A 16,478-nucleotide genomic window follows, 5' to 3' on the forward strand; every position below is an offset into this window, starting at 1 on the left:
ACCGCGCTAAAAGCATCCAGAACCGACCGTGCATCAACGAGGACCCAAAGGATGCTCTGTTGCGAGAGTATCAGGAGGAGATCAGGAAGTTACGGGCCCTCATCTCAGGCCAGCTGGGCTCTGCTAACCTTCCATGTAAGTCAACATGCAGAGTTCATGTTCATATTATGAATGTAGGAACTTGCTAACTGGGAAACATGTCTGGAAATTCATGTGGAACACTGAAAATTAGATTAGATTGTTGGAAGTGTACTTGTGCATTAAAACACACTGAATATGAAATAAATTATTGACCAAATAAAAGTGTATATATATGTATATATCAGTGACGTGCGGTGAGGTTCATGACTGGTGAGGCACTGACTTCATCACAGTCAGATTTACAAACATATGAACCCTAAAGAGTATCTTATTCACCATTTGATTGGCAGCAGTTAACGGGTTATGTTTAAAAGCTCATACCAGCATTCTTCCCTGCTTGGCACTCAGCATCAAGGGTTGGAATTGGGGGTTAAATCACCAACAATTATTCCTGGGCGCGGCGCCGCTGCTGCCCACTGCTCCCCTCACATCCCAGGGGGTGATCAAGGGGATGGGTCAAATGCAGAGGACAAATTTCACCACACCTAGTGTGTGTATGACAATCATTGGTACTTTAACTCAACTTTAACTTTACACATACAAACTGTAGCACACAAAAAAGCAAATAAAATAAAATAAAACGTTATTATGGTCTTACCTTTACTTATAAGTGCGGTAACAGTGGTGTTCGTGTTGGAGGAGTTGTGAATGAATGAAATATGAAATCCGTGCTGCAGTCTGCAGGTGTACCTAATGTTGTGTCCCTGCAGTCGTTCACGCTCCTCCGGCGCGAGCAATGTTGTTTTTGGACTTTTTGGCTTCTTGTTAAGTGACTTTTTTTGGGTGGATTCGGTCTTGCACGTGGAGGGTTTGGGCTTTGGTTGGTGTGGCGCTCCGGCCGGGGGTGCAGTCTGCGGCGGAGGTGCAATAACCGGCACCAGGAGGCGGGATTACGCGAGCCTCAGCCAGTGCGTCTTCGCAACAGTTTTATGATTGCTCAGCACAAGAAATACGTTACACACATACAGTTGTTGACAAAATACACTGTACATTATATACCTCAGCTAACTAAACTATAGAAATGTATAATATAAATCATATAGCTATACGGTCTCACTGCACAGCAGGCCAGCAGTTAGTCGAGTCCACAATCCATGGTGAGGCACAATTGAGTGACGTGCCTCAACTGGCTGCTGATCACCGCACCGTCTCTTCTCAGTATTTGAACGGCAAATGTGAAAATTCAGAGATTTTGAATAAAAATAATCTAAAACTGGTGAAGTTAAACGGAAAATAACTTTATAGTGTAATCACTGGATACATATAACAATTTAATATTTTTTTTCTTTCTTTTTACATTTTTTTTCTTTCCATGATGGCAGGTGAGGCCCCGCCTCACCTGCCTCTAGTGACCGCACGTCACTGGTATATATATATATATATATATGTATATGTATATATATATACATATATATATATATACATATACATATGTATATATATATAAAATGTATATATGTATATGTATATATGTATATGTGTATATATATATATATAAATAGATATATCATGTATATACATAATGTAGTAACAGACACCTTCATAACAATATGTAATATGTACAGTATACATACTGCAAGTGTATATATATATAATGTAGTAACCGACACCTCATAACAATATGTAATATGTACAATATACACACTGCAAGTATATACAGTATATAATGTAGTAACAGACACGCTTACCCAAATAAACTGGAAAAAAACGTCCCCGGCCAGCTGGACTAAACTGTATATTAATCATGATACATGCAGCCTGTCATGCGTGTTATTACAACTACAGTACATACACTGTCGGTCTAGCTGTGTACAAACAAATTATGAAATAATACTTTACAGATACTGTAATATGATTGTTCATGTTTTTCACTCAGTACAAATTGGTGTCCTATCACATTTTGTGCATTACAAACTCAAACGTGTTTCGTGTTGACGTAAAAGCTAGCTCATCTTGCCATAGTTAGCTAATACCGTAGCAGTTAGTACGCTAGAAAAAGAGTTCCTTTAATGTTCACTCTTACAATAACAATGTTGGTACAGCATGTTGATTACACAGGTTACATAATGTAAATGAAGTATTGTTGACGGTTTTTGAATGCATTTTTAAAGTGATTTACAGGTAGAATCTATTGCTCCCATTAGCTGCATTGCTAGCCACCTAGAACGAGCCAATTTTTACAAGTTGGAATGCAAAAAAATAAAAAGATTTTGTCTTCTTGTCCCTCATAATGATTGTGAACGATAGGCGAAATTCCCCCCAAAATGTGCAGTTCCCCTTTAAGATAAACCTTTTCCATGAGTTTGAATAGTGTTTTTTCTACTGTGTTGTAGCTCTCATGTCAGGGCTTCCAGCAGAGACGCAACATCCTAGCAACACTGAGGGTGAAAAAGAGATTAAAAAGGTATTCCCAAGCCCACATATCACTCCATTGTTGTCCACCAAGGTCATTTACTGCTCTGGCTTCAGGACTACGAAGACAGGCTGGCCAGGTTGCAGGCCGACTTCAGCGCAGAGCAGAAGTCCAAGGCCAAGCTGCAAGAGGACATAGCAGCCCTGCGCTCCTCCTACCAGACCAAACTGTCTCACCTGGAGAAAGTCAAATCCAGCGGGGGGCGCTCGGCCCCAGAGAACGGTACGCTGGAACCTTCCCCTGACAACGCTGAGTTTAGAATAAGCTTCAGGAACGTTGTGTTGGCCTGCAGCTCTGTGCATGCTGGTGCCACTTTGTTTTGTCTCCTCACACAAGTGAGCTCCAGCAGCGTGACAGAAGAGGAGCGTTCCCATCTCAACGCCCAGACATCACCCGGCAGCACAAACCAGTACACCTCAGATGAGGTCCAAATTAAATGACTTGGGATGAACATTCGTCCCAAAAACATGTCCAATCCTTATTTCCTGTATAAAAGATCATCTTTTCATTCATTATTGTCTTAAATCACAATTGGGTTTTAGGTTGCGGTGCAGCTGATCCAGTCGACTGTGCCCTGTGACGCTGCTCCTGCTGCCGCCGCCGCCGTCCAAATAAGTCCAGGTGGAGTCACAGAGACACCTGGAGATCTGGAGCAGAAAGAAGCCCTAGAGAGGTTTGTGGACCTGTCCTCCCATCAGCAATGCCTGAATGCTAAATGTGGCCAAAACACACACAGGGCACGGGTCTCCAGCTGATTTTGACAAGCTCGCCAAAGGGTCAAAAAAATATTTGCTTAAACTTTCAGTATTTGGAGAACTCGTCAATTCTGACAGTATCCTCCATTTAACAAGTGGATATTTGCTTCCTCATTAAAGTACAATTTAACCTTCGGGGGACATTCGATTTTAATTATCTCCAAAGCCAAACAGGACATAAAAATCCTTATGTTTTTGTAGGTTTTTTAATGTTTTACTTGTAACTATTCTTTATCAATTAAAAAAAATCGATTTATATATAAATTATATACTATATGTATATATATTATTTTTTTAATCGATTTTTTATTTTTTTAATTGATTAAGAATAGTTACAGTAAAACATTTGAAAAACATCGATAAAAAAATCTCTATTTTTTAATAATTTTTTTTTAATGTGATTAAGAATAGTTACAAGTAAAACATTTTAAAAACATTACATAATTTATATTTTTGTTTAGAAATTTGAGGAAAAAATTAAATTGGTTTTAAAAAATGTATTGTATAAAAAAATAAATGTGTATATATTTTTTTTAATCGATTTTTATTTATTTTTTATTTATTAGTGAAATATTTTAAAAACATTACATATTTGATATTTTTGTTTAGAACTTTGAGCAAAAAATAAAATCGATTTAAAAAAAAAAGTAATTGTATTAAAAAAAAGATGTGTATATATTTTTTTTAAATCGATTTTTAATTTTTTACATTGATTAAGAATAGAAGTAAAACATAAAAACATTACATATTTGATATTTCTGTTTAAAAATTTGAGGAAAAAATTAAATCGATTTAATTTTTTTAATTAAAATGTATAAGAAAATGTATATATATATTTAAAAAAAAAAATCGAATTAAACATTTTTTAATTGTTTAAGAGTAGTTCCAAGTAAAACATTTTATAAACATTACATATTTGATATTTTTGTATAGAAATTTGAGCAAAAAATTAAATTAAAAAAAAATTATTAAATTGTATTAAAAAAATTATATATGTGTATATATTTTTTTTAAATAGATTTTTTTTTTAATTGATTAAGAATAGTTACAAGTAAAACATTTTAAAAACATCACATTGCTATTTCTGTTTAGAAATTTGAGGAAAAAATAAAATCGATTTAAATTTTTTTATAAAAATTAATAAGAAAATGTATATATATGTGTATGTACATATTTTTTAATTAAATTGGTCGGATCTGAACCCGAGTGGTGTTTTGTTATTGGACTTTTGTGCTCGTCACAGATTGTCCATAACAAACACCATGTTCAAACATAAGGGTGTCCATATGTGCCTTAGGCCGCAGTTCCATGATCGACTTTGTAGTTGTGTCATCGGATTTGCGGCCTCATGTTTTGGACACTCGGGTGAAGAGAGGGGCGAAGCTTTCTACCGATCACCACCTGGTGGTGAGTTGGCTGCGATGGTGGGTGAGGATGCCGGACAGACCTGGCAGGCCCAAACGCATTGTGAGGGTCTGCTGGGAATGTCTGGCAGAGTCTCCTGTCAGAGAGAGTTTCAATTCCCACCTCCGGAAGAACTTTGAACATGTCACGAGGGAGGTGCTGGACATTGAGTCCGAGTGGATCATGTTCCGCGCCTCTATTGTCGAGGCGGCTGATTGGAGCTGTGGCCGCAAGGTAGTTGGTGCCTGTCGTGGCGGTAATCCTAGAACCCATTGGTGGACACCGGCGGTGAGGGATGCCGTCAAGCTGAAGAAGGAGTCCTATCGGGTTCTTTTGGCTCATAGGACTCTGGAGGCAGCGGGCAGGTACCGCCAGGCCAAGCGGTGTGCGGCTTCAGCGGTCGCGGAGGCAAAAACTCGGACATGGGAGGAGTTCGGGGAAGCCATGGAAAACGACTTCCGGACGGCTTCGAAGCGATTCTGGACCACCATCCGCCGCCTCAGGAGGGTGAAGCAGTGCACTGTCAATACCGTAAATGGTGCGGATGGTGTTCTGCTGACCTCGACTGCGGATGTTGTGGATCGGTGGAGGGAATACTTCGAAGACCTCCTCAATCCCACCAACACGTCTTCCTATGAGGAAGCAGTGCCTGGGGAATCTGTGGTGGGCTCTCCTATTTCTGGGGATGAGATTGCTGAGGTAGTTAAAAAGCTCCTCGGTGGCAAGGCCCTGGGGTGGATGAGATCCGCCCGGAGTTCCTTAAGGCTCTGGATACTGTGGGGCTGTCTTGGTTGACAAGACTCTGCAGCATCGCGTGGACATCGGGGGCGGTACCTCTGGATTGGCAGACCGGGGTGGTCCTCTCTTTAAGAAGGGGAACCGGAGGGTGTGTTCCAACTATCGTGGGATCACACTCCTCAGCCTTCCCGGTAAGGTTTATTCAGATGTACTGGAGAGGAGGCTACGCCGGATAGTCGAACCTCGGATTCAGGAGGAACAGTGTGGTTTTCGTCCTGGTCGTGGAACTGTGGACCAGCTCTAAACTCTCGGCAGGGTCCTTGAGGGTCCGTGGGAGTTTGCCCAACCAGTCTACATGTGCTTTGTGGACTTGGAGAAGGCATTCGACCGTGTCCCTCGGGAGGTCCTGTGGGGAGTGCTCAGAGAGTATGGGGTATCGGACTGTCTGATTGTGGCGGTCCGCTCCCTGTACGATCAGTGTCAGAGCTTGGTCCGCATTGCCGGCAGTAAGTCGGACACGTTTCCAGTTAGGGTCACCAAGTGTAAGAAGATGGATGGATGGATGGATGGATGTATGTACATATTTTTTAATTGAATTGTATTTTTTTAATTGATTAAGAGTAGTTCCAAGTAAAACATTTAAAAAACATTACGTATTTGGTATTTTCGTTTAGACATTTGAGCAAAAAATAAAATGTATTATATTTATATTATTTTTTTAAGAAAAATAATTAAAATACATACAAATTATATGTATGTATGTCAGTGACGTGCAGTCACTAGAGGCAGGTGAGGCCCTGCCTCACCTGCCATCATAGAAAGAAAAAAAATTTAAAAAGACAATTTTTTTATTAAATTGTTATATGTATCCAGTGATTATACTATAAAGTTATTTTCCATTTAACTTCACCCGTTTTAGATTATTTTTTATTTAAAATCGCTGAATTTTCACATTTGCCGTTCAAATACTGAGAAGAGACGGTGCGGTGAACAGCAGCCAGTTGAGGCACGTCACTGCGTTGTGCCTCACCATGGATTGCGGACTCGGCTAACTGCTGGTCTGCTGTGCAGTGAGACCGTATTGCTATATAAATGATAAATGGGTTATACTTGTATCGCGCTTTTCTACCTTCAAGGTACTCAAAGCGCTTTGACAGTATTTCCACATTCACCCATTCACACACACATTCACACACTGATGGCGGGAGCTGCCATGCAAGGCGCTAACCAGCATATGAATTATATTATACATTTCCATAGTTTAGTTAGCTGAGGTATATAATGTACAGTGTATTTTGTCAACAACTGTATGTGTGTAACGTATTTCTTGTGCTGAGCGATCATAAAACGGCTGCAAAAGACGCACTGGCTGAGGCTCGCCTCCTGCACCCCCGCCGTAGAATGCACGGCAACCCCTGACGGGAGTGTTATATCAACTAAAGCCCACACTTAAACTTTCCACGTGCAAGATTGAATCTATTTAAAAAAGTTATTTCATAAGAAGCATACTTGCCAACCCTCCCGGATTTTCCGGGAGACTCCCGAAATTCAGCGCCTCTCCCGAAAACCTCCCGGAAGAAATTTTCTCCCGAACATCTCCCGGAATTCAGCCGGAACTGGAGGCCACGCCCCCTCCAGCTCCATGTGGACCTGAGTCCAGTGTGCGCACACAAGGAGACGAAGCAGAAGAACGAGACCATAGTCTAAGAGCGCAGGGGAGACACTTCTCCAGGGCCGATGTATGCTTGGGGCAACACCCTTCACCTTACCCGGCAGTGGGTCTCCACAGCGGACGACTTTAGGGTGAATGATGAGTCCAGCGATTAGTTGCAAATCTTGCTTAATTGATTGCTTGCACACAGCCAATCCAACGCAAAACCAACTAGTCCCTCCCCACATTTACGCTACCGCTCCCTCTCTTCTCTCGCCCACACACTCACTGACATCACTCACCTCACATGCTGTCACCTATTAAAGGGCCACACACACACACACACTCTACTCTCATAACACACAGTACAGTTAGTAGAACAACTGTGTTTTCATTACTGTGTATTTGATAGGTGCCATTGCCCAGGAATTGTATTACATTGTACTTTCAAGTACAACAATGAGTAGATGAGTGTTATGTGTGTGTATATGTGTAAATAAATGAACACTGAAATAGTAAAGTATTTCTTTTATTTATATATATAATAAAATAAATAAATATATATATAGCTAGAATTCACTGAAAGTCAAGTATTTCATACACACATATATATATATATATATATATTGGTGAATTCTAGCTGTAAATATACTCCTCCCCTCTTAACCATGCCCCAACCACGCCCCCCGCCCCAACCACGCGATTTAATAACCCCCAATTCCAACCCTTGATGCTGAGTGCCAAGCAGGGAAGAATGCTGGTATGAGCTTTTAAACATAACCCGTTAACTGCTGCCAATCAAATGGTGAATAAGATACTCTTTAGGGTACATATGTTTGTAAATCTGACTGTGATGAAGTCAGTGCCTCACCAGCCATGAACCTCACCGCACGTCACTGATGTATGTATGTATATATATATTTTAAATTTTTTTAATTGATTAAGAATAGTTACAAGTAAGAATCACGATTCATTCGAAAATCTATGTTTTTTGACAGCCCAGTTATTTATCTATTCTGTGTCCTCTTCCGGCAGGCTGCAGAGGTTGGAGCAGGTGGTGGTCGGTGGGGAGCAGGCCCGAAACAAAGAATTCCAGCAACGACAGCGACAGAGAAGGAAGGTGGCTGATCAGAGGAAAGCTCAACTTGTCAAAGCTTTGTCTGAAAACAGTGAGGAGAGCGACAACGTGCTCTTCAGCGTCTACGACTCCATCCAGGAGGAGGTCCACGCCAAAGGCCAGATGCTGCTCAAGGTCCAGGGAAAGGTCTGTTTGTCTCACTTCAGTAAATAGACCAACACAATCTGACAAGCAGCTTATGAAACATGATTTGTTTTCAGCTCAAAGCGGCAAAACTGGAGATCCGTGACCTGCAGGCCGAGTTTGAGGAGGAGAGGAATGACTACCTGGCCACCATCCGCCGCCTGGAGCGCGAGGGACAGCTCCTGCATGGCCTGCTGGAGAGGATGACCCCCCTGGTGCGCCGCGACTGCAACTACAGCAGCCTGGACCGCCTGAAGATAGAGGCCGTCTGGGACGAGGAGAGCGTCACCTGGAGACTTCCAGATGTGACGGTCCAGAGGACGACGCTGCCTACAGGTGAGAAGCAGGAAATCCCAAGGACGTCCCGAATAAAACATGTTCCTGGTGTCTTTCTCCTCCACAGCAGTGGCTCCAAAGCTCTCCCCTCCCAGAAGCCTGGCTGCTGAGACAGAAGCGTTAGTGGTGAGTTTCACTTGCTGTGTGAAAGTGGCTCTCCAAATGAGTCCCAGTCGTTTGTGCTGCAAGCATTTTTGTTTGTGCCTTTACAGTTTTTAAGTTATTCTAAAATACATTTTCTCAATAGTGATGTCATCCACCTTGTCAAAATCACCCCAAACGTGTTCCGTTTGTGCATATGCTAATAGTTTTGAAGTTGCTAACGCTTCAATATTCATAACCTGCTCCCCCCTTGTCAAAAGCTCCCTAAATCAATCCCAATTGGTTGTGTTTTTTTTTGTCTATTAAAGTTTTTAAGTTACTAACGTTTTATGCTTTTGTTATTAAAGTGTAATTAACATGTTTTTAATCATAATTGACCCCATAAAAATTACAAAATCTCTCCAAATCAATCCCAATCGCTTGTACTTCGTTTGTGCTACAAGCTTTCTTTTGTCTATTAGGTTTTAATTAAATAACATTTCATGGTTTGTTATTAACGTGTTAGCAATCATAACTAGAACACAACTATGTCAAAATCTCCCGAAACTTGTCACAATCATTTGTGCTGCAACATTTTTTTGTCTATTGTAGTTTTTAATGTATTAACGTTTTATGGTTTGTTATTAACGTGTTATTAATCATAACTAGACCCAAACTACCTGTATGCCAAAATCTCCCCAAACTTGTCCCAATTGTTTGTGCTACAACATTTTTGGTCTATTATAGTTTTTGATGTATTAACGTGTTATTAATCATAATTTACCCCTAACTATGACAAAATCTCTCCAAATCAATCCCAATCGTTTGTGCTTTGTTTAAACGTTATTTAATTAAAAACCATACTAGAAAAAAAAATGTTGCAGCACAAACGATTGACAAGTTTGGGGACATTTTGACATAGTTATGATTAATAACACATTAATAACAAACCATCAATGTAATTTAATTAAAAACTATAATAGTTGGACAAAAAAATGCTGCAGCACAAACGATTGTTACAAGTTTGGCGACATTTTGACATATGTAGGGTCTAGTTATGTTTAATAACACGTTAATAACAAACCATAAAATCGTTATTTAATTAAAAACTATACTAGACAAAAAATGTTGCAGCACAAACGATTGTGACAAGTTTGGGTAGATTTTAACAGAGTTGGGGGTCTAGTTATGGTTAATAACACGCTAATAGCAAACCATAAAACGTTAATACATTAACAATATAGACCAAAAATGTTGCAGCACAAACAATTGTGACAAGTTTGGGGATATTTTAACATAGTAATGATTAATAATATGTTAATAACAAACTATTAATATCATTTAATTAAATAGTTGGACAAAAAAATGTTGCAACACAAACGATTGTGACAAGTTTGTGGACATTTTGACATAGTTATGATTAATAACACGTTAATAGCAAACCATAAAACGTAATTTGATAAAAACTATAATAGACAAAAAAATGTTGCAGCACAAACGATTGGGACAAGTGAGGGGACATTTTGACATAGTTGGGTTCTAGTTATGATTAATAACACGTTAATAACAAACCATACAACGTTATTTAATTAAAAACAACAATTGACAATTTTTGCAGCACAAACGAGTGTGACAAGTTTGGGGACATTTTGACATAACAATAATAACAATTTAATAACAAACCATAAAAATTGTTAATAAGATAAAAACTAATAGTTAGACAAAGAAATGTTGCAGCACAAATGATTGACAGGTTTGGGGAGATTTTGACATAATTATGATTAATAATCCGTTAACAAACCATAAAACATTATTTGATTACAAACTATAATCGACAAAAAATGTTGCAGCACAAAAGATTGTGACAAGTTTGGGGAGATGTTGACATAGTTAAGGTCTGGTTATGATTAATAACACGCTAATAACAAACCATTTAACTTTTTTTTAATTAAAAACTATAATAGACAAAAAAATGTTGCAGCACAAATGATTGTGACATGTCTGGAGACATTTTGACATAATTATGATTAATAACATGTTAATAACAAACCATAAAAATCGTTATTTAATTAAAAACTATAATAGATAAAGAAATTGCAGCACAAACGATTGACAAGTTTAGGGAGATTGTGACATAGTTATGATTAGTGACACATTAATAACAAACCATAAAAATCGTTATTTAATTAAAAACTATAATAGATAAAGAAATTGCAGCACAAACGATTGACAAGTTTAGGGAGATTGTGACATAGTTATGATTAGTGACACATTAATAACAAACCATAAAATGTTATTTAATTAAAAACTATAATAGACAAAAAAGAATGTTGTAGCACAAGCAATTGTGACAAGTTTGGGAAAATGTTGACATAGTTATGATTAATAACACGTTAATATTGTTATTATAGTTGATTTAATTTAAACTATAATAGACAAAAAAGTTTTTCAGCACAAACGATTGGGGCATGTTTGGGGAGATTTTGACATAGGGTATAGTTATGATTAATAACACGTTAATAACAAACCATAAATGTTATTTAATTAAAAACTATAATAGTTATACAAAAAATGTTGCAGCACAAACGATTGACAAGTTTGGGGACATTTTGACATGGTTAGGGTCTAGTTATGATTAATAACATGTTAATAAATAACAAACCATAAATCGTTATTTAATTAAAAACTATAATAGACCAAAAAATGTTGCAGCACAAACGATTGTGACAGTTTGGGTACATTTTGACAGAGTTATGATTAATAACACGTTTAACAAACCATAAATGTAATTTAATCAAAAACTATAATAGTTGGACAAAAAAATTTTGCAGCACAAACGATTGACAAGTTTGGGGACATTTTGACATAGTTATGATTAATAACACGTTAATAACAAACCCTAAATGTCATTTAATTAAAAACTAATAGACAAAAAAATGTTGCAGCACAAACGATTGTGACAAGTTTGGGTAGATTTTGACCTAGTTTTGACATGTGTGGGCATTAAGGGCGCCGCCCTCAACTGGTTCCGGTTGTACCTAACTGACAGGAGTTTTTGTGTAAAAGTAGACAGTTTTATGTCTTCCACAGCTCCTCTATGACATGGGGTCCCCGAGGGCTCAATCCTTGGCCCAATTTTATTTGCACTTTACCTTCTCCCCCTCGGTTCTGTTTTCAGGAAGTTCGGTATTGCATTTCATTTTTATGCCGATGATTGCCAGATCTACTTTCCCATGGCAAAAAATACCACGGTCCAACGTCTTATTGACTGCCTGCACGACATTAAAGCCTGGCTTTCAGTTAACTTCCTGAGCCTAAATGAAAACAAAACAGAAGTTATGTTGTTCGGTCCAAGTCGCTCTCCCTCCCCCAACGTGGACCTCGGCACTCTGTCCCCGTATCTGTGACTGTGTTGCAAACCTGGGGTTAAAGTTCGACTCAGAATTTAAGTTCGAAAAACAAATCAGCAGCGTCGTACAAAAAAGCTTTTATCAACTACGCCAAATAGCGAAAGTGAAACCGTTTCTGTCAGGACATGAACTTGAGAAATTAATCCACGCCTTTATCTCGACTCGTCTTGACTACTGTACGTAGGCATTATCCAGGCCTCCCTCGCCCGCCTGCTGCTCGTGCAGAACTCTGCTGCTCGTCTGCTAACACAGACCCGCAGGCGTGAGCACATCACCCCTATACTAGCGTTCCTTCACTGGCTCCCTGTGCGTTACCGAATCAATTTTAAACTCCTACTATTTGTTTTTAAATGTCTAAACAACCTCGCTCCAACATATCTCTCCGACCTCCTTCAGCCTTACTGCCCCCCCCCGATCTCTAAGATCAGCCGATCAGCTGCTATTGGCGGTCCCTGACACAAGGCTGAAGCTTAGAGGTGACAGAGCTTTCGCCGCTGCTGCTCCTAAGCTCTGGAACGACTTGGGAGCAGTCGTTCCCAAGTCGACTGCTCCCAAGTTAAGTGTTAGACAGGCCTCCTCTCTTCCTGTTTTTAAATCGCTCTTAAAAACATACTTTTATTCCTTGGCTTTTAACACTGAGTGATCTCCATCTTGCTATGGCGTCCCACAATGCACCTGCTGTGAACCTGTTTTTTTTATTTTTTATTTTATTTTTTTCATCGTGCGCTGTTTGCGTTGTGTTGTGCTTGCTCGTTTCTCTTGTGTTATCTTTTAACCTGCCCAATGTACAGCACTTTGGCTACCCCTGTGGCAAATTTTTAAATGTATAAATTTAATAAATTTTCTTTATTTTATAAATAAAGTTGAGTTGATTTGATTTGATAGTTATGATTAATAACATGTTAATAACAAACCATGAATGTTATTTAAATAAAAACTATAATAGACAAAACAAAGTTGCAATACAAACAATTGTGACAAGTTTGGGGAGATTTTGACATAGTTATGATTAATAACACGTTAATAACAAACCATAAAACGTTATTTAATTAAAAACTATGATGGACAATAAAATGTCGCAGCACAAACTATTGGGACAAGTGTGGGGACATTTTGACATAGTTCCAGTTATGCGTAATAACACGTTAATAACAAACCATAAAACTTTATTTTTAATTAAAAACTATAATAGACAAAAAATGTTGCAGCACAAACGATTGTGACAAGTTTGAGGACAATTTGACATAGTTATAATTAATAATACCTTAATAACAAACCATAAAACGTTATTTAATTAAAAACTTTAATAGACAAAAAAATTTGCAGCACAAACGTTTGGGATAAGTTTGGGTAGATTTTGACATAGTTATGATTAATAACACATTAATAACAAACCATAAATCGTTATTTAATTAAAAACTATAATAGTTAGATAAAGAAATTGCAGCACAAACGATTGACAAGTTTAGGGAGATTGAGACATAGTTATGATTAGTAACACGCTAATAACAAACCATAAAACGTTATTTAATTAAAAAACTACAATAGTTAGATAAAGAAATTGCAGCACAAACGATTGTCACAGAATTGGGGAAATTTTGAAATAGTTATGATTAATAGCACGTTAATATTGTTATTATAGTTTATTTAATTTAAACTATAATAGACAAAAAAAATTTGCAGCACAAACGATTGGGACATGTTTAGGGAGATTTTGACATAGTTAGGGTATAGTTATGATTAATAACACGTTAATAACAAACCATTAATTTTATCTTAATTAAAAACTATAATAGTTAGACAAAAAAATGTTGCAGCACAAATGATTGTGACAAGTTTAGGGAGATTTGGCATAGTTAACGCGTTAATAACAAACCATAAATCATTATTTAATTAAAAACTATAATAGTTAGACCAAAAAATGTTGCAGCACAAACAATTGACAAGTTTGTGGACATTTTGACATAGTTATGATTAATAACACGTTTATAACAAACCATAAAACGTTATTTAATAAAAACTATAATAGACAAAAAATGTTGCAGCACAAACGATTGTGACAAGTTTGGGTAGATTTTTGACATAGTTATGATTAATAACAAACCATAAACATTAAAAACTATAATAGACAAAAAAAAGTTGTAGTACAAACAATTGTGACAAGTTTGGTGGGATTTTGACATAGTTATGATTAATAACACGTTAATAACAAACCATAAACATGAAAAACTATAATAGACAATAAAATGTCGCAGCACAAATGATTGTGACAAGTTTGGGGACATTTTGACATAGTTATAATTAATAACACGCTAATAACAAACCATAAAATGTTATTTAATTAAAAACTATAATAGACAAAAAAGATTTGCAGTACAAACGTTTGGGAGAAGTTTGGGTAGATTTTGACATAGTTATGATTAATAACACGTTAATAACAAACCTTAAATGTTAATTAAATTAAAACCTATAATAGTTAGACAAATACATTTTGCAGCATAAACAAAGTACAAATGGTTGAGACTGGTTTGGGGATGTTTTGACGAGGTGGGGGCGTTGGAATTCTGGATGACATCACTCGTCAGAAAATTTACTTTAGAATCATTTAAAAACTGAAAAGGCCCAAACGAGCATTTTTACTAACGGTTGGGACTAGTTTAGGGAGGTTTGACATGCGTCTGATCTGAGTAGGTGGACGACGACAGGTACAAGCAGATGCTGGATCGCAGTGACAGTGAGAACATCGCCAACACCTACTTTAGGTCAAAGAGGGCCAACCAGCTTCTTGGGGGCCAAACAACCAAGGGACACGGTAAGATTGTCTTCAAACTTTAAAGCCTGGATTATAGCTCTTCATCTGGGTTGCCAACGTGGTGTGCAATTCTGTCCTGAACAGCTAGAGAGCGGTGCTTGGTGAGTTTGAGCAATGGAGATGAGATTTATGGCCCCTGAGGAGCCTTAACTTTCAAAGAGCCGTTAAAAAAAACAATCTCGTCATTATAGTTATTTTTTAGGGCTGTCAAATGATTACTTTTTTAAATCAGATTAATCCCATTTTGTAATTTGGGTAAATCATGATCAATAACGGGTGATAACTCGCCTGCATAATTTAAAATATCTTAAGAAAAAACCCGATATTTGTTACGTTTTATTGTCAGAATTTCATTCAGGAACGTTTTTAAACATTGCACGTCACAAAACTTGGTGACACCCTTATCTAAAGAGTGACATTTGCCAGCGAGACCACCTCAATAATTTTCTAAAGAGTAATTATAAAGATTAATCTAAGTGTGTTCATGATTAATATTTTTTGTGATTTCCAATAGGGCTGTCAAAATTTAGTCAACTCATGTGATTCATGAGTTGACTTAATTTTGACAGCCCTATTTTTCTTTTTAACAATTTTTTTTAAAACAAGGAACTAATCACTGATAACAGTTACACGATATGTGGATCAGAATAGTTAATATTTACACCAATAACTCTCTGTTGGTGAGAATTATCCTGAAATATTGACTATGATTTAGTTTTTGTTGTTTTTCATAGTTAACATCCCATAGGGTCATGCTTTGACAGTAACGTTAGTTTAGATTTTCCCTCACTTAAAAAACTCTGTGGCACAAGAGCATTTCAACAATACAGACAAATTACACAAATAATAATTATAAAAAAAAATAACACATAATTATAAAATGTATAATAAGTAGGGCTGTGGATCTTTGGGCACCACACGATTCGATTCGATTCTTGGGGGTAACGATTCAATTCAGAATCGATTCTCAATTCAAAGTATATACTTTTTAAGTACAAATTGGGTGCCAGTTCTATGATTACCTACATTCCTCCATAAAATAGATCAACAGCTTTGATAAATGTCTATATTACTTAAAAGTAAACTGGTTTTGTTTAAAAAAAACAACAACCCGAAAACTATTTTTTTCCAATCTTTATTTAAATTAATCAGTCCAACAAAATAATACACAATAATACAATAATATTCCAATTCCAAAACCAAACCCGGCCCAGCAACATTCAGAATAGCAATGAACAGAGTAATTGAGAGGACACACAAACATGACACAAAACAATCCTAAAGTAGTCAAACAAAAATGAATAATATCAACAACAGTATCAATATTAATAAGAATTCCAACATAGCAGTGATTAATCCCTCATTTAAATTATAGCCATTTATAAAAAATAAAATAAAAACATTAAAAAAATTAACAATAGTGTCACTGTGGCTTACACTTGCATCGCATCTCATAAGCTTGACAACACATTGTGT

General features: G+C 37.3%; 1 protein-coding gene across 1 annotated transcript in view; it reads left to right on the forward strand.

Annotated features, from left to right (window-relative positions):
* The window catches only part of kif17 (kinesin family member 17), a 66,443-nt gene that overhangs the window by 37,437 nt on the left and 12,528 nt on the right, over nucleotides 1-16,478 (forward strand). The window contains exons 7-15 of the mRNA XM_061937800.2: nucleotides 1-135; nucleotides 2,475-2,545; nucleotides 2,611-2,776; nucleotides 2,891-2,979; nucleotides 3,097-3,227; nucleotides 8,138-8,366; nucleotides 8,441-8,699; nucleotides 8,767-8,825; nucleotides 14,882-15,002. The exon at nucleotides 1-135 is cut by the window's left edge and continues 318 nt beyond it. Of these exons, the coding sequence (XP_061793784.2) occupies nucleotides 1-135; nucleotides 2,475-2,545; nucleotides 2,611-2,776; nucleotides 2,891-2,979; nucleotides 3,097-3,227; nucleotides 8,138-8,366; nucleotides 8,441-8,699; nucleotides 8,767-8,825; nucleotides 14,882-15,002 (1,260 nt within the window). The remainder of the gene's footprint in view (nucleotides 136-2,474; nucleotides 2,546-2,610; nucleotides 2,777-2,890; nucleotides 2,980-3,096; nucleotides 3,228-8,137; nucleotides 8,367-8,440; nucleotides 8,700-8,766; nucleotides 8,826-14,881; nucleotides 15,003-16,478) is intronic.

Source organism: Nerophis lumbriciformis, linkage group LG03 (assembly GCF_033978685.3).
Source record: "Nerophis lumbriciformis linkage group LG03, RoL_Nlum_v2.1, whole genome shotgun sequence".
Taxonomy (NCBI): Eukaryota; Metazoa; Chordata; class Actinopteri; order Syngnathiformes; family Syngnathidae; genus Nerophis; species Nerophis lumbriciformis.